Source organism: Ambystoma mexicanum, chromosome 9 (genome assembly GCF_040938575.1).
Source record: "Ambystoma mexicanum isolate Mex_15411 chromosome 9, UKY_AmexF1_1, whole genome shotgun sequence".
Classification (NCBI taxonomy): Eukaryota; Metazoa; Chordata; class Amphibia; order Caudata; family Ambystomatidae; genus Ambystoma; species Ambystoma mexicanum.
This window is the reverse complement of record NC_090931.1, coordinates 697,740,511-697,764,564: the sequence shown is the minus strand read 5'-3', so window position 1 is coordinate 697,764,564 and position 24,054 is coordinate 697,740,511. Positions and strand designations below refer to the sequence as shown.

Below are 24,054 nucleotides of genomic sequence, written 5' to 3'. Positions count from 1 at the left end.
GGTAATAATGGTATTTCCGCTGTGTTGCAACTAACCAACGATCCATAACCTTGCAGAGATAAGCCTGCTGTTCCGTCCATGTTACCAAATTTGGACAAGTATGTCTTATAATTCACTTGTATTCCAATCTATTCATATACCTTCTGCTGTACTAGAGGTGTGGGGGTTGATTTGATGGTTTAGAAACTGATATTCATCCCTGGGCCATTGGTGCCACGGAAGTTGATTCTTCACAGACTTTCCTGCCAATCCATGATCTTTTGGATCATTTTGGATCCCGTGCCAGTGGCAGACAGGCCTCTTTCTGCACAAATCTTTTAGTGTTTGTGACCTTGAGGCACTCAAAGTACTGTCCGCAATCAATTCCATGTTATAAGTGAGGCAGGTGGCTTACAGTTACGAATTAACTGCAGGTCACTGTGTTTACTGTGTAAGAGTAATCCAGGTCATTTACCAGTGCGCAATACTGGGTACCTCCGATGTTATCCCACCGCTGTACACCAATTTGTTAAGATGGATTTCTAAACTCTGACCTGGTGGGCAGAAGTTTAGGAGGACACCCTAGTTTAGTGAAACAGGGGAACCTTCTGGACAAACCAGACCAATCAAGGTAGCCTGGTGGCGATAAGGACAAGGTCTCAGAAGGGGTGAGTGATCAGAAACCCACAATGAGCACACACAGCAACGAGCCACAGAATACTCTTAGACAGGAGTATATCAAAAAGACATATACATTTATTATAGGCCTTAAAATCAAACATGAATAACGACAGTAATAGAGAAACTTACCACACAAGCGTATCACTATGTAACATATATACAAATCGCTTTTAGCCTAATGCAAGATGGGGGAAACACATCCACGACCTGTAACAGAAAGAAGGTTAACACAATTATTGCATTGGGCAATCTTGCGAATCCAAACTCTAACTTAAGCAGTCCAACCCTACCAAGTGGGGAGTCTTGCGCTCAAAGGTACAGCAGTGGGTTTATAACGTGCAGTCGTGTGTCAGGAGCGAAAACGGTACCTCTTCAGGGGGATGTAGCAGTTCAGGAAGGGGCTTGAGGTGATGAAGAATAAAGTACCACTATTCGAGGAGGGTCTTCCCTTGCAGGCAGAGCGACCTTCGACATTCGGGAATAGCGAGGGAGCGCAGGCTATCCTAGCCAAAGTGAGGATCTTTGAAGGGATTCTCGTGTGTAAAAATATATCGGTTGTGCCAGGGGCTACCGTTAAGTGAAGCGAGTACTCACTGTCCCTTGGCACAGGTCGGACCAAACTTTGCCAGTTTAGTCGAGGTCGCTTGTAGGTTTGAGCCCTGCAGTTTCTCGGTGCTCTGTCTTTCAGCGGCTGCGGGACAGAACTATCGTCCGTGACAGGACAGTAGCCTTTACTCAGCTCACGAAGAAGAGAAGACGACAATTCCAGTGCAGCAGGCTTCAGGAGAGCAGTTAGGCAAAGCACCTACAGAGACCGTCACCACAGCAAAGTGACGAAGGGATCACAAAGGCTTACGGCGGGGCACACTCTCCGAGTTCTCGACCCAGAGTAGCTAGGATGAGATTTGGCAGGAGAGCGCTGAGGACCACAAGCTAGCGATTCCCCAAGTCTAGATTGGCAACTCGGGACGGCTGCGCGCCTATGCGATATCCCGCAGTAGAGCTTGTCAGTTCACTGGACGGCCCAGGAACACTTTCAAGAAAGCTCTGTTGGCAGGTAATCAGGTGGTGCCAAGAGTAGTTCCAACTACTGCAAAGGGTTGGAGAGCCCTGCAGACCTTCCACGATCAATGACAAAAGCAGGGATCCGACGGGAGAGCAGCAAACACAGGTTACCAAACCTTCCAGTGCATCTGTGGCGGTTCCACAGGTCTGCTTCAGCATTTCAGGATACTTGGCTCCTTCTGTAGTTCGGTGTGAACTTCAGTAGATCACCTGGAATGGATGCAGAGCCCCTTCTCTTATCCAAGATTTGTTTCGCGCTCAAATCTGGGATAACCAATGGAAGATCTGCTCTCTTGTATGCACACCAGGCCTTTACCTCTACACTGTGTCTGCCTAAACCACCAGGAACTCAGGAGCAGGGTGGGTGGAAAGGCAATCCGGGTCTGAAAACGCAGGCGGTTGCTTTGTGTCTGTTAAGGTGATTTCGAAAATCAGCCACAGCGGGGAGGATTTCAATAGGCCACCCTATTTTATGGTAAACAGAGAAGAGACAGAGGTTAGCAAAAACCAAATCAAGGTAGTGTGGATGGGTAGTCAAGGCTTAGTGTCAGGAAAAGTGCGAGTGTGGTCTAGCTGTTATGCCACTCACCGGGTCTGGGAGACCGGGTCCTCGGTTCCGGCGAATCCTGACATGGAGGATTTACCCCCAATGGCGCTTTTGACGAGCCTGCCCGGTCTGGGTCTCAGCCTCCGTGGGCGCAACCATGATCGTGGGTGAGCGCATGCGTGGGCGTCCGTGCCCACCTCTCCATGCATGCGCAGTCTGCTTGGCAACCAGAGCTTGCGATCCAACCCTCCCTTTTGGATCCAGACCTATATCCGGGCTCCACTAGCAGCAATTCAGTGCGTCTCAATGCCATCAGTCCCCTGATCACGTTCCTCGCGTAGGACTAATTCTTGGTCCATGCTCCTTGCCGTGTTCTCCTCTCTTGGCCTTGTTGGCCTGCTCTTTGTCAGGCTGATTCCTGTGCCTACCTTCGGTCTGGTTGGGATCCCTACCCTGGGTCTGGGTTGGGTCCTTGCCCTCTGGTTCCTTGTCTCTCCTTCTGGGGGTCTCCCGCTCCTTTCTCTGGTTTCCCGGATTCTCTCTCCAGACTCCCTTTGGCCTCTCCTGGCAGTCTCCTGGCTGTCAGCCTCTTGTCATTACACTGCCTTGTGCTTTTTGCTTTGTACCCTGCCTGCTGGAACCAGCTCACTGCTCCATTTTTGAAACCACATAGTCCAGCCTCCTGGAACTTGTGTACCTCAGTCTCTCGGAACACTGTTCAACACCTAAACTACAGTTGGACCATCTCGAGGCCTTCTGTTTCAGTGCTTGCACTGTCCTGACTTCATACAAAAATCAGAAAAGTGCCGTCCCGTGATGTTGGGAACCAGTCCAGCCCCGTCCCGTTTGAGTCAACCAGGAGGGTGTTGGGTTGGTGCCCCGCGTTGCTTGTTCTTCGCTTCAGTGTACGTCGACAGACTAGCAGCCTCTCCACATCACTCACCAGGAAGAACAGATATCCAACGCTCAAGAGACGCCTCGCTTTACACTACGGCGACAAGATGTCCACACAGAGCACCACCAATATTCAATTTAGTCAGAGAGTATACTAAAATACAATTATTTATTGGGCTTTTATGCACACACCAAGCACAAAACAAAAAGCACAGGTAAGCAATGTAATCAAAAACCATATATACCACATATCACACAAATCCCACCAAAGCAGCAACTTGTAAAGGGAAAATGGGTGCCCTTTACGGCTTTTCATGACCTGTGAAGGTAGGAAGCAGGCCAAAGGACATGGTGGCCAAAGAATACGTGAACATCTTGTGGCACAGCCATGTTAGGGTGCTAGCTACGTTTAGTAGCCTTTCGCAGTAAGAGAAAAAATATCACAAAAATTGTAAAAATCACAGTTACCACACCAGCCTCTCTTAAGCACATAGTCAAAGTAACCGAAAAGCCATCAGGTAAAACGTTATAAGGATACAAAGTATCCTAAATGCACTTCACTATAAGGTTGTGTGTGCAATTGTAAAAATGCAAGAATTCCAAATTAAAGGTAGTGTCTCTCAGTACTGACAGTCTTGGGGACTAGTCAGTTTCCCCAGAAGAATTAGAAAAACTGGCATGGGAACAAAAGCAGGAGGCTTTAATGACCTCCAAAACTCAGACCAGGGTTAGAAAATAAGCAACAAGACAGGGTGTCCCATAGAAATCTACAAAGGAAAAGGTGCAAAAAGAAAATCTTTGCTAAGTGTCAAAATCCTTGCCCGCAAGTGGATCACCCACGGAAGGCCTCAGTCAATCAGAGAACAGTGAAATAGTAGTATTAAAGGGATGGGGTGGTAGGGGGGCAGGGGGATCATCTTTGGGAGGATCTTGCTCCAAGATGTCGTGCTGTACCTTAGCAACCAGGGAGGCAGCCATTCCCAGGCATTTATGCAGCTTTTGCTATGGTCTTCTGAAAACGCACCCTCGTCACTGCAGTGCCATTTGTATAAACCTGCATGAATTTCAGTTCTGGGGACATGTTATGGGCCAATGGCTCTCTCTGGTCAGTCCGAAGCCAAGTTGACCAAGCCCAAATGTCCAACATCTTCTGCCAAAATTGATGTCACTGCTCTTAACTAGATGCTCTAATGGAGGATGGTTTGTTTACAAGTGTTAGGAGGCGATTACTCCGAGTCAGAAGTAGGCTCTTTGAAGTGAGAGTGACAGCGACGTTTACGTTTATTTACTTGTATTGCGCCGGAGCCCGTAGGCATCAGGGCATTCTTGGAGGAAGAACGGTAGTGGCATCTGGAGGAAGAGTCATTCAGTCGTTACTATCTTCAGCACAGTTTCATAAAGGTATCCCCATGTGGATGGACTAATTTCCTTAGACTTCTCAATGGGCAAGATGTTTTCGTTTTGAGCCAGGGACTTGATGGAAGTTTTCCTATTCTTATGAAAACATTAAAGACTATCAAGCAGCTCATTAATGAACTTATGGTGGGTGCATGGACACTTCTGGGCAGGAGCCACAATAATCAGTACCATGGTCCAGCGCCTAGCACCAAATACAGAGCCAGTGCAGATTGATACAGACCTGGGCTTCCCACAGTCTTTGCAGGCCTTCCGTTGGGGGCTTTTGGGGAGTCTGAGGGCAGTATGATGCTGGGCAGAATTCTCAAACAGTGGTACTCCAAAGCAATACCCAGAGTGCAGAAAAAGGGAATTATGATCATAGGGTCCAGCCGGCTCTAGAGATAAACCACCTGTAATATCACATTTAGAGTCATGGGTACAAACAATGGCAAGTAGAGTCATTTGTGCATGCCATCAGATGGAAAATCTTCTGAAGCCAGACTTGCACGTGGTGGATATGTCCAAGAGGAGAAAGCTGTAGAAAAAGAGTCTATTATAAAGGATTCAGATGTCGGACCAATGTCCGACTGCATCCATGAGTGACAATGCGCTCAATGCTTTTATGATAAAATGAGCTCCAGTCAGGCTGCACCCAATCTTTTACCACCTTGCACATTACGAAGAACATTAGAATACAGCTATCCCCACGATAAATTCAGCCTAGCTGCTCCACACACCCTACTTACTGCACAGCACCACATTCCTTAGAATGCAGCTACCCGGGCCGTGACTTACGTCTGGGGTTTCAATACCATTGCACGAGAGTGGCATTTAGGGCATGGTCTCTGTCCTTCACGCGGGAGCCAGTGATGGTGCCGCTGTGGCAGTACATCGCAACTTCGACTGCGGCGAAGCATGTGGTTTCCTGTATTTTTTTAGGATAGTCATGCAAGGAACCCCGAAGGTGGCCTTGGGCTGCAGAGCAAAATGGGAGGTAGATGCTGAGTCTTAATTTACTGACAGGCAGTGAGCTTCGATGTGCGAGTGTTCGCATACCGGGGCTGTGAATGGGAGGCTTAAACGTATTCAGTTCAAGATATTGCATAGGGCGTACGGGACCCTGGCATGGATCCAGTTGTTTGACCCCAGTAAGGACGATAGATGCCTGCGATGTCGAGTGGTGGCAGCGGACTTCATCCATATGTTGTGGGCATGCTCTCACATTTCATGATTATTGGGTTGAGGGGACGGCTATGTTTGCGAGGATGTTTGGCAAAGAAATCCCCTGTGATATACTTTGCTGTAGGTTTGGATGGCTTCCGGGACTACCAAAAGGTTTCCGCAAGTTACTGACCACTGGTATGATATTGGCATGGCAATTAAGATGGCCCAGCTCTACTCCCCCAACATGTCTTGGTTCTGTGATATGGCCTGTGAGTACTGTGCAATAACAGCAGGGGTTAATGGGGCGAGAAATATCTGGGGCCACGTTATAATTGTTCTTTCAGAACACGCTCAATACCAGAGACCAGTTTCTAAGCAGGAGACCAGGATTCAAACCTGTGTTGCTATGCATGGTCTTGCTTCCAAGACAAACAGTGCCCATGAGCTATCCCCCCCAGCCACCGTTTCTTGGTGCTCGATAGCGAGATGGGGAGGAACCATAAACCTCTAAAGAAGGGGGCAAGAGATGTATGGCACTAATGGTAGGATGGCGGGATACTGTGCTGATGTGCATCATTCGGTGTTTTTTTTTTTTTAATTTTACCTGTATGAGTATGAGACGTGAACCTTAAGAGTTTAAAAAAAAAAAAAAGAATGCAGCTACCCCCCACAACATATTCGGCCTAGCTGTACACATGCTACCTGTCTCACATACTCTACACACAACTCCAGCATTAGAATGCAGCTAGCCCCCATGATTAATCCGTCCTAGATGCACATATTTATTTCTCTTAACATTTACACTTATGTTACGTTATTTGGCATTTATATAGCACTCTATATCATTGGTGTGATCTCAAAGCGCTTGTAGGTTGAACACCCTCTGGGACCGTAGTCCAGTCGAAGGGTGCTTGGGTGCACCAGTTAAGTTTGCAGCTAATGTAATTGGTTAATGGTAACTACATTCTAGCATTGGGTGTGGTGTTATTGATATTGGTTCAATGTGTGCAGTCTGGCGGGTGGACACCAAGACTGTGATCTGTCTGCAGTAGGCCTGTGGGACGCTTATGTGTGCAGCTAGGCCAATTTTATTGTGGGATATAGCTGCGTTTTATTTAGAATGAGGTGTTCATGGGATATTGTTCGTATGTGATCAGATAGGGCAAATTAATCGAGGGGTGTAGCTACACTCTAATTGTGTGATGGTGTACAGTATAGAGTAAGCATAGTGATATGATGGTTCATCCGTACAGCGCCCACACACAATGCACTTCAAAAGCGCTCGACGACAAGGGAGGGAACAAGGGTAAACGCAAAGACACACCCACAGGTCACAAACAGCCAGAATGTGAAGACTAGCCATTGCACTCGGCCTAGTGACACCTAGACAGTCCAAGAGCAAAGACAGACAGGATGGAACGGTACACGAGGACCGGAGGGGCTTGAGGGCATACAGCGACAGCATCGAGGGGTCAAAGGGTGCAGGGGGCAGAGAGAGAAATCACAGGGATCAGAGGGTTGGGGGGTACATAGCGACATAAAGGGGGACAAGAGGGAGCTGGGGGCATACAGCAACGACACGGGACATGAGGGGCATGGGGGACAGCAATAACTGAGGGGACAAGGAGCGGGTGCTGGGGGCACACAGCGGCATTGCGGGGAGTCAAGGGACATGGGGGTACACAGTGACATCACGGGGACAAGGGGGGTTGGGGTGCAGTGACGAGATGGGAACATGGGGATCTGAGGGGTGAGTACAGAGCGACATCAAGGGGAGACGAGGGGCTGGCGGCAAACATCCACAGTTACGGGGGACCTGAGGGGGCGGGGTACGCAGCGATGCAGTCTTAACTGGACTGCAGTCCCAAAGGGCGTTCAACCTACAGTGCGTTGACACCATACCAATGGTGAAAGGCGCTATACAAATTCCCATTTACATAAACAGAACAGTAATAGGTGGAACAAGTCTCTGAAGACTGGTCAACATTAGGCTGTGGATGCTTACTATACCTGGAGTCATCAGAATAGCTTATAGTTATGCAAGAAGAGAACAGGCCGATCTGGTTTGAGCCCCTACCACTGGTAAAAGTAACACTAAGACAAACTAACACCCCCTCATGCACCTCAAAATTCAGTCAGGCTAATTTCTGTGTGCCTTGCACGGCCAATCAAATAGAAAGCTTTGCTCCAACTAAACCAACCACAAATCCAACCTTTTTTTCAGGACCCCAAAGTACCATGAGGCCATGCAAATGGAGGACTACACTACAGTGAAACCAAGTAACAACCAATCAGTTTATTAAAATGAGGTTGGATTTAGTTTATGAGGGGAGTAGTTGGCTGGAAACAGCTGGGAGAAATTGTTAGCGAGTGTCTTGGCAGCCGAGCAGGAGTGATTACCTATGAGCAGACTATTCTTTCGTAAGAATCCTAAATAGACAGCATTATGATTTTACAAGGCATTGTGTAAATCTACTTTCCACTCCCAAAGTCATCATTCTAGGCAAGTCTGGGTAACAGAAATAGGTCTTAACATTCATGAAATTCAACAGAATAACAATAATAATCTACATTTCAAAGCGCTTCATGCCGGATTCCTCCTGCTTCTGGACATGTAGTGATTGGTGTTATTACCAAGTTTAAAAGGTACACAATTTCACAACCTCTGAAGGAGGAAGGACTGAACCAGCCAAAGCTCTGACCTGAAGGCTGACCACAGATCCTGACCTGCTAGTCATGACCAAAATATCGTTAGATCATGCTGCTTTTTGGTCATTGCTTGGCTTTGAAAACATATATAATGTCAAAAGTAGGTATTTTTCGTAATTATAAAATTAGCATGAACTACAAAGTTAGCCTTTTTATTGGAGGGAAGGGCCGTAATTGATCAATATGAATTAACAGCAATAGAAAGTAAAATAATATGTCAACATAGACCTGGATTCTGACATTCTGACTGAAAATACAAAATCATCAAATGTTTCCGAGCTATTAGAAAAGGTACTGCAGCCTGCTTCAGATACTGACCAACAGCAAGCCACCCTGCTATAATCAAAGGATCACATACAGCAAACTATCAGCCTGATCCCCCTTCTCCCTAAAATTGGATACCTATTCTTCACCTACCAGAAAAAATAAAGCAAGAATCATACACCACCATCAGAGTATGGCATTTAGTACCCCATCCTAAAGAATATACATAAAATGTGAAGTCCCCTTTTGCCACTTGCTCTGTGATCATTCTTTACAATTAGGTGGTCTGCAGCTAGGGTATGCTGTGTTGCAAGAGTAAATGAAAAAGGGACTTTTTGGAATCTGTGAAAGGGCAACCATCAAAAAGGAAAAAAATCCCATTCTTCAGAATTGCAATATATTCTTATTTGCCCCAAATCGGCCGACTTTCCATTTAAAATATTTTATACAACTGTGTAAACTAGCAAAAGCTCTGTTATTTAACACAATGAGAGAATGAAGGTTGCCGGGAAGTGTGTGCGGCCTATTTCTTATGCTACGGTGGCAGGCAACAAAAAGATGGATAGCAAAACATTTCAGACGTCTGCTCCCTTTACTGGCACAGTACCATACAGAATGCTTCAGCATCTTGCATTATTTGCTCTACAATGTAGCTTTTCCTCATCTAGAAAGCTTCTTTTCAAGGAAATGACATGTAAGTTAATGTATACATTTGCAGATCATATCAACGTTTCCAGGGCAAAATGACAGGAAGCCCTCACTGACCTGAGTTGAGAAGCTCGTTGAGTGTGTCCTCTTGGAGGAGTTTGCTGAGAGCTGCTTGAGGGAAGTAACCCATTATGCAAGATGAATAGACGGCTCTTAGGAGCTCAATGCTAGGAATTCGGGGAAGATATGCCTCCAATGAAGAATTTAGGGCCTCGAGGAACCTTGAGTTGTACATAAATGAAATACAATCATTAATACACAGGAAACATAATTTTATCGAAAAAATCTTAAACAGTGTGAATCTGTCAAGTCTTAGCAATTACTTCCAAGGCCTTTCAGATCATCTTTTTACAAAGAGCAACATTTTGCTTCTGTTTAAGAAAGAAAGCTCTGCAGCAACTTACGGCCCTACACATTTAATTTATTCTTGAAATTAGTCAATTGTTCGCCCAGATCAGGTTTCTTTTTTCCCTTACAATCTTGCTTTCACCAATCAATTTTATTTCACTTCTAATGCAATACATCTCTACTTCTTGCGGAAACCTTTTGGTAGTCCCGGAAGCCATCCAAACCTACACAAGACTCTCTGGGTGCTCCTCTAGGCGAGTGGGTTTGGCTCTATTCCTTTAGTGTCTCAATGGCAATCTTTCCTGTGGATCAGATATTGAACAGAGTTGGATTCCCACGGCATTGAGGGCCTGATTCACAGAACGTTTTCCTATGAGATTGCACCATTATAAAGTGATTCTGTGAATCAGGCCCTTAGTGCTTCTGGATACTTGAAAAGACGGACGCAAATCAGAGGAGCAACTCAAGCTGAAGCTCTTTATGGAAGTGTACCACTTTAGGTGGGGAATTCTTTCTTTTTCCCTTTTCCCAGTAATCCCATGATTAATCTACTAGAAGATTTGCTTCTTTGGTCATTTAGAGTTTCCTAAAGGGCTACAAGCCTAAATGAGATGGCCTTAGAGCAGTCATAATGCAGTGAAAGAATTTGCACACATATAATTTGTATTCAATTGGGCCAACAGAAAAAGTCAGAGGTATAGTGGACTTCATTGGACCTCAGTAGGTTATCCTCAACAAGGAAATGGTAACATGGGGAACCCTTCACAACGGCAAGAGGTGGCAGACAATTTCAGCAGCACAGACGGATTTGGCTCATTAGCAGAAAGAATATCCAAAGAACTGATGCAAAACCAATACTATGGTCAAGATTTTATTTTAAGAATTTGACACACATTAAGACTGCACACTAAAGAAGAGTTCAACAATGTATGTTTCAAAAGGTTTATCAGGTAGTAAGGAACTGTACATTTGGTATTTTGGTTGCTAGTATTTCTTTCCCAGTCTTTTCATTCTTGATCAGGTATGGTTAAGAACTTTGACAAGCTCTGCTACAGTATGCAGTAAATCTCACTTTTTTCAATGGGCACTAGGTACTTTGCCTTCGGGTTCCAGCATGCAGCACATATGCTTGAACTTGCTAAATGTTTGGGTTCTTGGAACCTTATCTCCAGGTTCGAGGCAACAGCCCTTTTTACTTTAAGTCCTAGGACATTCCTTTCCATGTTACAGCTGGCACCCTTTCTCCTTGCATTGACTTTCTCAGTGTGCTTTACTGAGTTGGGTCTTGGACATCTCTCCACCCCATGTTCTTCCTCTCGGTTCTCCCATTGCACTCTGAACCTCTTTGCAGCCTTGCACCTACTTACTGCGCTCCCCCTGCTTTGGTTGGAGCACTTGTCCCATGCAGAAGATTCTCTGAAGGCTCTGTTTCCCCAAGCGCATCTCATTTCTGTTTGACCTCTTGCTCTCTCCGAGGCGAGTCACTTGTCCGATGTCTGGGTGTGGGATTCATCTCTTCTGTGCTGCTGCTTACATGTTCTGTGTCAGCCATCCGATGATCATCTCCATGAATCTCTATGTCTCTCCCCATCTTGGCTGCACTCTAGTCGGTCAGGACCCTTGCCACATGCATGTGGTTTTTATTTGTGTCAAATGGTTATCATGTTCAAAGAAAGACTTTGTACACTGTGTTTTGTCCGATTACCTGGAGGGCAATTCACTGCCCATTACAACTGCCTGGCTTTCCTTTAGTAGTGAAGCAAAGCTCAGTTTTGTAATGCCCTTTGCTTTTACATGGATCGAAGCAATGTGAGCTCTTATGTGTATGATAAATTAGATCCTTGTGGAGCATTTGACCACCTACATTTTTGAGGTTCCGTTTAATGCAGGGTGTCGCCCCTACAAGAATTGGCACCATTTTACTATAGTGAGAACATCAGACTGCTGACTGCTCTAGGTCAGAGCCTGACGAAGGTCAGAGAGCAAAGATGACAAACCAGAGAACAGCATAAAATTAGAGACTCCTGGCTGGTGAATAAGAACTTCAGCCTGAAAACAACCCTGGCAAAAGGGAAGAAATACTTGCCAACAGTAGTAAACAGGCATGGGTAAAGAAGGATGAAATGCTTGCTGTGGTGGCATGGAATGAGGAGTTTCACCAAAAACGATGACATAGTGGTTGTTATAGACTTATTTCTTTAATGAAAACCATATCTATCCCTAACTAGAGGTGGGTCCCCTACCTCAAACAAACTAAAAACTTGTGCAGTCAGGAAGTCTGTTTATTCCAAATCAAATGTTCACTGTCCTAGTTCAAACTCATTTTTAATCCATACCACTTAAACACAAATCCTAATCTAAGAAATGTTATTCCGAAAACCCAGGAGAAGAACTCCCTTCTCCTGGGTATGAGTCTCCTCGGGTGAGACGTGCTCAAGTTCAGGAAATGTTCCAAGGGTCACAAACAAAGGAAAAGTTCCCAAGTTCAAAAAGAAACAAATTTCCACGATTTCCAGATGGAGCTAGAAGGACTTCCCTTCTCCTATCGTGGTTCTCAGTTCTTTGTAAGCCTCTTCTAGGGTGTCCGAACTTCTAGCAAATCTTGTAGGTCCCTCGAAGGGTTTCTAACGCCCTTTACTTTCTCTACCTTCTTTACATTGCCCAACGTTGATGAGGAAGATGCTTGTCATTTGCTCTCTGGTCTTTCGAAAACCATGCTTGGAACAAAGGATTCTCCTCTTTTTAGAAAACGACACGTGTGCCATTGGTTTCAAAGGGGCATGGACTCTTGGCGGGATCTGGTGTCGATGAAAAGAATACCTCTTGCGCACTGTTGTGTGTCGTAAAAGGTATCTTCTGGCTCACAGGCATGTGCCCATGAGGCTGGCAGTTTCCATGCTGCACACCAGAAGGATATGGTTCTTGCCAAGGATGCTCTTGAAGACGCCTGGATCGGAGAGCTGGCCTTTTTTCGGGAACACCTTCCAAAGGATACGTGTCCTCGATTTTTGGCGGCAGAAGCCAGAGCACCAGCCCAGGATTTAAAGTAAGTCTCTTTTGGTTATGTTTCGACTTTCACTTACATCTCCTCTTCTCTGTTCTGGGCAGGGAATGTTTTACTGGTTCTGCCCGGGGCCATTCTGGGATGTTTTGTTTCTTCCTTCTTTCATTGGGGCCTGCTTGGCTTCGCAGCCCTCGGCTATAGGCAGTTTGGGCGTTTGGTGCAGACCAGATTGCCCAGCCCTTCCAGGTAGCGTGTTGCTCGCACTTCTGGCTGTTTCTTGTATAATCGCCTGTGCAGCTCTGCACTGAGGTCCTCCCGCATTTTACCACCCCTACGGTGACTAGTGGTTAGCGGCCTCACCTCCCAAGCCTCATGGAAAGGGTCTCCCCTCTGAAGGATCGTCATAAGGAAAGGGAGGTAAGTAGCACTTGATGGAAGCATCTGCCACAAGGAACCTAGAAAGGTGAACCAGAGACAGATGATGAAAACAGAAGAAGCGTTCTGCGACGTTACCTCCCTGGGATTATAGATTAGATTAGAGACCATGGACAAGGACACCAGTTCATTTAGAATAGGCCCTTGAATCGGTTTAATTGTGCCTCATGACACCTGTAGTTTTGTTGTCCTTTTGAGGTAAAGTTGAACACTGCAGACACTTTATGCCTTAATCCCAAACCTGATAATCCTAACTAATAAAGGCGAGAACCTATATTTGCGTTGCACACATGCTCTGTTGGTCCCAAATCACCACACAGCACAGAAATAATCCAGGAATGACAGAGTTGTGGGTTTGAAAACCATTACATAAACCTGGCCAACAACATATAACACAGACATAAAGGGATAACACCTACACCCTTAAAATGTATCTAGAGATACATAAGTGTCACACAAACCACTTCAATCACCAAGAACCTGAAAATCTTTACCAAAACAAAAAAAACTAATCCCAATGAAAAATAGGAAACAATAGCTACGTAGACCCATGTCCATATGCTTCCACAAACACAGCTCCAAAGATATTTGGAGAAGTGACATTAGCCTTAAAAATAGCCCTTTGGAAATGGGAATTACCTTTTTACTAACTAAAAATCATTATATGTCCAACTTCAAAAAATAAAGTGAAATATTCTTACTTCAAAATCTTATCTGGAGCCATTTATGCAATATTCTTTCCATTCCTCTTATTATGGAGCTCTAGGTAGTTAAATAAATCTATAAAAAGACAAGCCTCAGAGTGGCATTTCCAGAAGTCTTACACCTTTGTATGCCTAGTGACAAAACTTCACAACACTACGTTCAAACATATTCAGCCCACAATTAATATTTTTGGTAAAGGTTTGTGAAGTTCTGAACGGGAGATAAAGTTATAGGAGGTGTGACTATTTGTCCCTTCTCCCCAGAGGGGAAGCCACCCCCTTTGAGGCTAAGGAGGTGAGCCCGCTAGGCAAGACACTCCCCTAGGGGTCTGGGAAAGTGGAACCCCACTGGGAGCGACTCCCCTCTTGGGGACAGAGACTCCCATTCCTGTACGGAACTCCCTTGTCCATAGTACATTGTCTGTCTACATACTTCTGTTTTGGACTTTCCAAATAGTGACATTTTTTTCAATCTCTTTGGCTTCGGGTAATGCTGGATCTCACCTGAACTCTACTGTCAAAGAGCAGCAACACACCCCTTTTGTTTGTGATGACGTCCATACAACAAATAGGAACTTGGAATGGAGGCGAGAGAATCCTACGCAGTGGCGAGCCTCTGACGGGAGGACATCCTGGAGGGGCGGGGTCACACTAGACCACAGAGCCAGCCGTAATGGGAGGAGCGAGCTGATCGCTAGCAAGACACCAGAAGGGTGGCGTGCTGGATGAGAATGTAGCGTAATAGAGAGATTGAGACGGCCATGGTGAAGAAGACTGTCTCATCAGAAGCCGTGGTGGACCTGAGGCCCTTTAACAGACACTGAGACCAGACCGCAGCAGAGAGACCGTATCCCCAATCTCAGCAAGAGAAGTACACCAATTGCTTCCCTTGCTTGTCCCTGCTTGGCAACGATCCAGAAGAGGTAATGCAGCTGAAAGATCAAACAGCTGTATCGAAGACTGGGGGGGAAGGCTAAAAGGTTACAGGAGCCAGAAAACCCAGAACGGGCAGACGGCCAACCGAGGCTCCGCTAAAGTAAGGCGGCCAAAGGGCTTTGGTGAGTGCCGACAAGAGGCATTGTTACCCAATGCTGGGGAAGCGTAGAAGGTTACGAGAGCCAAGAAAACCCAAACAGGCCGACACCCAACAGAAGCCCTTCTAAAGTAAGGAGTTGTAGGCTTTGTAAGATGCTGTGTGCAATGTAAAAATACAAGAATTCAAAAGGGAAACAATGTTTCTCATGAATGATGGTCTGAAGGATTGATCAGTTTCCCCACATCATGTGAGCAAAAGGCAAGGGAAGTGAAGCTAAAGGCTTTACTTGCCTTCAAAATGTCACAACAGGATGAAAACACAGCAGAAATAATGGGTTTCCATAGGAAACTATGGAAGGAAAGTTGCAAAAAGAAAATCTCCCCTAATACACGAGAGGGCTGGAGTCCACCACTCCACTAGCTTGGCAAACCCAGAGTGGGGTCCCCAAATGGGTAGTGTGGCTATTCAAATGTTTGCATACTCTTCAAAGTTACAGAGTTATTTGGGGATGCAAACTTTGGGGATGCCAAATGCCAACCTTTGATAGTCAATAACCGCTGGCTATGCTCACAGGGCACTGGGTTAATGAGTTCAGAGCATATAACAAATACTCAGGTAAATAAATGCTGCAAGGCGGCCCAGCCAAAATGGGAACCTTTCACTGCCAACTAGTCCAGACAGCAATGGTTTTACCTTTAGAATGAACGGAAAACCCAATAAAAAGTTGGTAAGCAATATGGTACTCTATGGATCTCTGGAAATAGAAGGTGAATGACAAGTTAAGCCGATGTAAACTTTCTTCAATCATGAAGTGATGTGGAGGAGGGAAGAGCACTGTAAAATTAACTCTCAAAGAACCCTCATTTCGAGATTACTGTCGAAAGTATTAAATCTCACTCTTCAAAGTCTGAGTTTTCTACCAAGAACCCTAAGGCACTGCAGTCCATCAACATGACACGTATGAGTGAAGATCTTAGGATAGTCCCCTCCTTCAGAAGGTCACAAAGGCAAGAAAGCATCGGCACAAAAAGGAGATTCCATCCGAAGCCTCAGATCATGAAAAGGAGTAAAATATGTTTAATAAACTGCATAAAAGTTGGAATAGCAAAATATGACCTTTGTTCAGTCACCTTGAAAACTGATGCAACAGCCAAGTTTTCATTGCTTGTGCTAACATTAAGGCGAGCCCAATGATAGCAGAACATAGAAAAAAAAAACTAGCTGCTAGGGGCAAAACAAATTGATAGCCCTACAACAGTACCATCTAGAAAAGCGTTGTCTATTGGTATAAGTGGACTATTCTAAAGCCTACAAATCAACATCACCTTAAGGACATCATCTGAGAGTACTGTCCTGATATCTCAGCTTCTCAGTAGCATAAACATTCAGACTAATAAGATTTGGATGGAGAACCTGGAGTCCAGCCTGCTACAGAAGCTCCCTCCTAAGATGAAGTCCTAAAGGAGGAGAGTGACAGGTCTTAAAGTTCTGAACAGCAAGTCCTTCTTGCCCCATCTTGATCCAAAAAGACCACTATTTCAAACATAGATCAACAGTGACTCACTGCAGAGGGCTGCACTGCATTGCTTCTCATGTTGAATCTATGTTTTCCTCTAGATGTGTCTGTTAAGCATGTATTTTCCATGTATGGACAGAAGGGTTGGCAGCAAGACTCCTATTGCTAGTTCAGAACAGGGAGTAGTCATCTACACCATTAACTGAGCGCAAGGATGCCATAATAGTACCAAACACAATAGGTTGCACTGTGACATCTACCACAACAGGTCTCAGTGAATGGAAGCAGACACCAGGACTTCTGAAGAATTGGGACCACTCCATTATCATTGAAGAGATTGCAACTTTAGTGCTGCCTCTGGCACCATGAAGCGAGAACGGGACATGGCACTAAATAGCCAAGAAATTTGGAATCCTGCAACAGCGACTTCTGATGAAATGGAGACACTGCAGACAGATGTCCCACACACAATCTGAGGGCATGAAAAACCATACACGTTTCAGTAACCAAAAATCGTGCCAATAAACTGGATCATGTTTGATGGTGGGAGATTGGAAAGCCTGCAGTTTAGGGAACACTACAGAGAATGAGGGGGTATGCATGTCTTACTAATAAGCATAGAGCCCATTTTCAAATGACTTTGCTTTCAGATACCAGTTATTCAAGTGTAGAAAGATGTTTATTGTAGAATTCCTGAGGTGAGCAGCCACAAATGTCCGAACCTCTGAAGACTGCTGGGACGTTCAAAGCCTGAAAAAGAATATAGTTATCGAAGGCCTAAAATGGGTCACAAATCAATAACTTTTTTTAGCACAAGCACCACCTTGAATACCAGCTCTTCCAAGTTCCCATACAGGACTAGTGTTGTGGATGGTGCTTTCGTGCCCTTAGCTTTGGTAATCTCTTATAAGCGGCTTCTTGGATGATTACTATCCTGTGGAAATAGCACTTCAGTCGATAGGGTGAACCCTGAAAGTTGTTTGGGTGCAGACTGAATTGTCATCAAGAAGGTTGGCACTGATGGAAGCAGTCTGCTCATCTCACTGGCTACTGCATAAAAGGCCCACAATTTGGGGCATAGATCACTAAAGTAAGCACAGTTAAGTGTACGATAAAAAAGCTTTGTACTATACAGCAGATTTCTCAGCCTGTTAAGCATATGAAAGACACAGTGCTCTTTCATAGATTCACATGCTGTTGAACAGACTGCAAAGCAGTTAGGAATACAGCAATAGAGCAGGAGGAGGAGAAAAAAAAAGAAAAAAAAAAAGAGGCTCATCTCTTGCGAACAGGCTGCATAGAACTGCCTGCCAGACCCATAACTCTGACAAGTTCTTTTCGATGCAGCAGAACCTCATAAAGGTATGCATAACTCTCCACATAGCCGCTATGAAGATGTCATGGGAGGGTACCCAGCAAATAAGGCAGCTGTGGAAACTGTTGCACTAGAAGAATGCGCCTTTGGCTTGCCAGAAGGTGGTCTTCCCTCCCTTTTGTGGTAATAGGCAAATGCAGACAGCCATCTTGTGATGCCCGCTTTACAGAGCCCTTTTCCAACTCCAAAAGGGTTAAACATAACAACATATGCTTAGAGTGACAGAACGTCTTCGAGCAGTTGAGGTAGTGCTTATGACCCCTTCATACTTTGAAAGAATTCAGAGAAGTAGAAGGAATACTGAAGAAAGCTGGCAGCACCAGTGGTTCATTGAGGTGAAACGAGGAATGAACCTTGCATATGAATTTGAGATCAGTTTGTAGAATAACCTTGTTCTTGTGAAACAACAGAAAGGGTTCTTGAACCGATAGAGCCTGCAGGTCAAATACGCTTCAGGATGAGGCGAGTGTGGCTAGCAAAGCAGTTTCCCAGGTGACATACGTTATGTCTGCCGTGTGCATCAGCTGAAATAGTTGTCTGATCAACCTTGCGAGGACTGTATTGAGCTCCCATAAATGGTTGACGTTGTGCACTGGTAGAAGCATCCTGAAAACATTTAAGAACTCCTTGTTTATGTAGAGCACAAGGCCGTTACATCTGTAGTCCCAGTGTACCTTTAACTAGTTGCCAGGTGGACCTTGAAAGACGATTAGGAAAAGCATCTTCTTGCCGGTGGGAGAAAGTTGGGCAGCAAATAGGAGGCTTGGCATGCAACAGAATGGAAGTGTTGGCTTGCATACAGACAGTGAATCTTTTTCATTTTTTGCTGTACCATTTGATAGTGGACGGGGCTATGGCGAGAATTTGCCTTCAATCCTGAGACTTTGTCCACTCAACAGAACACCACGTGTTGAGGAGTCGAGCATTGAAGTGGAGGGATGACGGGTTGTGGTGCAAGACTTTACCTCCTTCCCATGAAAACAGGTCCAAGGTTTGCAGAGGGGTAATTTCCTGAGCTTGGGACACAAAAAGCAGGTCAGAGAACTGTTAGAAAAGATGTTCTTTTTGCTGCTTTCATCCCATTGACTTCTGTAGGACATCTTTTCTTTTTGCTTTATTTTGACTCCTGACCCAACTTTGTGGATGTAAAGCCTTTTGCTTTACTTCCCTTGTCTTTTTGCTCATTCTTATGGGGAAACTGGTAGAGACCATCAGCACTGAGACTACATGGGGCTTATTATGAGTTTGCTAGTCCGGAAATTAGGTGCCAGTAGCAATGTGTACCGGCACCTTTCCAAGTCTGCCAGTAAGGGATGTGATCTACTGGCAGCCCTGACCTGTTCAGCCCCCGTACCGGCAGACAATTGCCACAATCACCGGAACAGTGCTGGTGACTGCGGCATCCCCATCCCATGGAGTCCTTAGCGGCCTCTCCGCCACTTGTAATATCCCGGTAATACCAGGATTTCGAGCAGCAGAGACGGTACAGTAGTCCTCCGGTATTCCGCCGAATTACCAGCAGGATACCGGGGGACTTGTAATGAGCCCATATGGCTCTCTTCGTGAATTTCAGGCATTTTTACAACTGTGCACATGACCTGAAAGTGAAGTGCGGTTAGGATATTTAGTATCCTACCTTTTTGGCTATATTTACAAAGTGCCTAAGAAGAGCTGGTGGCAGGGGATATTTTCCCACTGTTTTTTACACTTTTTAGTTGTGCGCTTTTGCATTTATTGTTAAGGGCAACTAAATGTGGCTAGCACCCTAACATGGCCATGCCATACGGTTTTTGCTGTTCTTTTGGCCATATGGTTCTTTGTTCCCCTAGCACAAAAAGTTGCTTTCCTGGGCAAAGAGGCAGTTGGGACTGTCTGGACCCATTACACATCCTGGAGGTGGAATGTCTGAAGCTGGGCGTTAGGGTGGATTTTCAAAATCATCCCTGCTGGGAGGATTTTGGGAGGCCACCCTATTACTGTGAACAGGGAAGATGCAGAGGTTAGCCAAACCCAATCAAGGTAAGGTATGGGCAAGGCTTAGTTTCAGGAAGGGTGCAAGAGTGGTCTACCTGTACAATTAGTCCACCGAGAGCAAATACCAATAATTCTTGTTGGACGGGTCAGTCTAAAAATAAAAACTATTGATTAAGCCTTTAAAATACACACTAAGCAAGTAACATCTTAAGTCAAATATTGTCACATAAACCCTTACAAACTTGATAGGTACAGTCACCATAAGGAGAAATAGAATAGCATTTGATTCAATGACTTCCCACGTATTCCTAATCTTTGATATTCTCTGATATCCTGCTGACAACTTCGGAAAACTTTTTTCATCAGAGAGGGCACAGTGCGTCATCGGCTTGCAGTCCACCAAGGCATCCGTCCTGCTCTCGACTGGGACGTTGACAATGGTATAAGTAGCACGCACGCCACCAGCTACCTCAGTTCACGTTTTTCCTCCCATTACAGCACAGTCTGAGAAACCAGGCATTGAAAGAGGACAAATGTAAAATAATGGAAATTCTCCCCATAATAGGGGGGTAGGATGGGAGGGTGATGAGGAATATGTGGCAGGAACATCCACCAGAAAGAACATTACTACGGGTAAGTAATTTGTTCTTTTAATGGATTATGTCCTCCCATGTATTCTTCATCTTTGACCGACTCCCATAGCAGTATTTAGAAAGAGGTGGGTAAGGAGAATTTATTTTTGATTTATGCTGTGCAGAAGAGCCATTCCAAATTTAGCCTCCTGAACCGATACAGAAGCCAGGCAGTAATGCATGGTCAAGGTTTGCAGTGAAGACCCAGCTGCAGCACAGCAAATGTCCTGCACTGGAACACCTCTCTGAAGAGCCGAAGAAGCAGCCATTACTCTAGTGGAATGTGCCCTTAAACCAATAGGGACATCCTTAACCGCCAAGTTGTACCATTCAGTGATACATAAAAATAATCCATTGGGATAAGGTCTGTTTGGAAACAGACTGACCCAGTCTGTTACCAGCATGCCAAACAAAGAGCGGGTCATCCTGGCTGATCTTAGCCAACCTGTTACTATAGAATCTCAATTCCCTTTTAGGATCCAAATGGTGCAGCCTCTCTTTATCCTTGGAAGGAGGCAGATAAAGGGTAGGCAGAACCACCTTCTGCGTTAGGTGGAATTCAGAGACCACCTTAGGCAAAACATGAGGGCCAAACCCTCAAAATGACTTTCTCCATGTAGATCGTAAACAGATGTTTGCTAGAGAAGGCCTTAAGCTTGGTAACACTACAAGCTGAAGTGATCGCTGTCAAAAAAAGATAGGCCTTGAGAGTCAACATCCTTAAAGGACATGAATGGAGGGGCTCAAACGGAACTCAGATTAAGATCCCAAACTGGGACAATAATCGGAACAGGAGAGAAAATGATCATTAGCCCCTTCAGGAACTGAATGTCAATGGGAACTTTAAAATAAGAAGCAATACTTGGCGAGGGGGCACTGCTTCAACTTAGTGCCATTTACTTGGTTATTATTGTCTATAGATACTGAGTAAACATTACATGTGGGGTGCACACTGTGAGAAACCTGAAGGTGTCTCACCCGCTAGTCCCCGGAGATCCGTCATCCAGATGGCCAGGACACGGCCATCGCTTTTGGATCCAGTTCCTAGGGGTGGACCAGTTTGGGAGGATCACAAGGATGAAGGATGAGGGGTCTTTGGGGAGTGGAAGTGGAACACCGGAGGGTGAGACGTGGTACCCCTTCCTTGTAACATCTTTTCCCCATCCTACCAGGTGAGATACCTAGGAACTCAACCCCCTCACCCCTTTCCCCACACAAACACTTTCTCACGGACAGTTCACCGTGAGCGACAACAGCCCAACACCAGAGCTATATACCCGACATGTTTCAACACCATGGTCAGGCAAGGTCAGGCAATTATGGATCATTACACAAACTTGACTTCCATCACACTTGCCCACACGGATAAAAGGCGCAGCACGAAAGCACATTCTGAGCTAGACAAAATACAAGGAAACAGTAGTTCCAAGATGGCAGTTTAATACAAGGAGAAAGACCGTGAGACCAGAAACGATAGCGAGGAGAGAAGCACCCTTGACCTGCAAAGACTTACTTTCATGAGCCTCGGAAAGTAAGAAACCGAATACCAGGAACTGAGGCTGATCAAACCTGCAGAGTGTGTCGGAGGTACTCTGGCAGGGTGGAGCGATTGCTACCGTGGTACTGTACTTGGTGCCTACAACAAAGCGGCATCAGAAAACAGAGCACAGCCGGTGAGTCGGAAAGACCGATACCAAACCAGCTTGTGTTTGGAACCAAGGTTGCAAGCGGCAACATGGTATAAAGAAAACAGTGTGTGAAGCACCTGGGATGAGCGACGCAAGTAAAATTAGAAGCCAAAGGAAGTAGTTGAACTTTATAATTAAACTTTGGGAGGCCAAGAAAAAATACCATACACAGAGTGGTCCGTCGCCATGTGGGTGCTCATTTGAAAGTCTGTTAGGTATCCAACGGATGCTGAGTGTGAGAGAAAGAAATAGAGATCAAGGTGGTCATGCAACTGGTCCCAGTGCGCATTCAAAAGTCTTCGATAGTTTAATATAATCAAGCAGATACACCCTCAAAGGACTAAGGGGGGGTGGGGGGGGAACTTGTACGATGATGCACAAAACCACTAAACATAGATTCTGGATTAGTTGGGTACTGTATCCACTCAATTACATGTCCTTGCTGCAAGGATTACCAATCCAGACTGAAGGTCCCCTTACGAGTCCAAACCACACAGTATAAAGTGAATAACGTATTGGTTTATCCACTGCGCATAGACCAATGTTCACTTCCTTCCAAATTAAAAATCGCTAATGATTGGCAATTGCAATCTTTTCAAACTCTTGCACCTGAGAAATCTCAGGAATATTTTCCGTTTTCCAATGCTTATTTAATTTCTAATGGCGATTAGCATAATCCTGCCAACACGTGTTTCGACCTCTTAGAAAACGGGTCTTCCTAAGGGCTAATAAATCACCTTTATCTCATAAAATACTTGACCATATTACCGGTGGACTGGTGTCCAAATAAATCAAATAATCTTGCTATCTGACTAGTTTCCACAATGTTGGATGTGTACCACTGGTAGCGCAGAGCAAAACATTGGTAAATACGTTGGTAAATGCATGAATAGTGCTATGTGTCAGGAGGGTCAGTAATGTCCTCTTCTACCTCTGAGAGTAAAGTTTCCCTTTCCTCCCCTTCCTCTTCACTGGAAGAAATAGAGGAGGTATCCAGTCCTTTCTTCCTTCTTCGTAAAGGTAATCCTTTTTTTTAATGTAGATCTGGTCTGCCTCTAGAGGAAGCCACTGTGCCCACAAGTCTCTGGCGGTCCAGTGACTTTTCTCCCAGAACAGCCAAACTCCGAGGGGGGAAAAAGCTGCAAGGCATAAATAAAAACCAACAATGAAGTGCTGTTCAATGTCTGGATCTGCTTGTATGTGGATGCCACATAGAGATGGGAAGTACGGAAAAATATAACAAGAGTATACTGGAACAGAGGAAAAACAATATGCAGTTAAGCAGGGACACCCCGGAAGAAGGTAGCTGGAGAAAACTGGACTACAGCCGAACAGAAAGAAGGGAAGAATCAGCAGCTGGGTACTAAAGAAAGGTTGAAGTGAAATAAGGAAGCGCACAGAGGAAAAGGAAAGGGATGCACAGAAAGGCGGACAGAAACAGGTGGAAGGACCCACGGAAGGCAGGTCGGAGGCAAACTAAGAGAAAGCGGGGGAAAAAGAGGAAAAAACAGCCAGGAATAGCAAGGCGGGTTACCCCAAGAGAAATAATACAGAGCGCTTACAACAAAGGAGAATCCTGGAAAGTTGTAACGCACCGGACGCCGAAGGCAGAGTGATCAAAAGAACTCAGGGGCAGCCATGTTGCAGATAGACTAGACAGCTGAAACAGATACGTGAAGTAACGTTATGGAACAACCAATGGAGGCGAAGTCTCCACTTATTCCAAACACGCCAGTTTCCCTGAGGTATGACACTATGTGAAGCACAATATAGGTTCAGTGCATGATTTTCTAAACCAGTGGGAAACATCCAACAATGTGGAAACCAGCCAGATAGGAAGATTACTTGATTTATTTGGACACCAGTCCGCCAGTAATGTGGTCAAGTATTACATGAGAGAAAGGTAATTTATGGGTCCCCTTGGTCCCCTTCT

At 45.2% G+C, this 24,054-nt stretch overlaps 1 protein-coding gene across 5 annotated transcripts in view; it reads right to left on the bottom strand.

Annotated features, from left to right (window-relative positions):
- Positions 1–24,054, bottom strand: part of FASTKD2 (FAST kinase domains 2) — a 461,831-nt gene that overhangs the window by 132,660 nt on the left and 305,117 nt on the right. For all 5 annotated transcript variants that reach the window (XM_069615586.1, XM_069615582.1, XM_069615584.1 and 2 more), the window contains one exon: positions 9,467–9,630. In XM_069615586.1, coding sequence (XP_069471687.1) covers positions 9,467–9,630 — 164 coding nt within the window. The remainder of the gene's footprint in view (positions 1–9,466; positions 9,631–24,054) is intronic.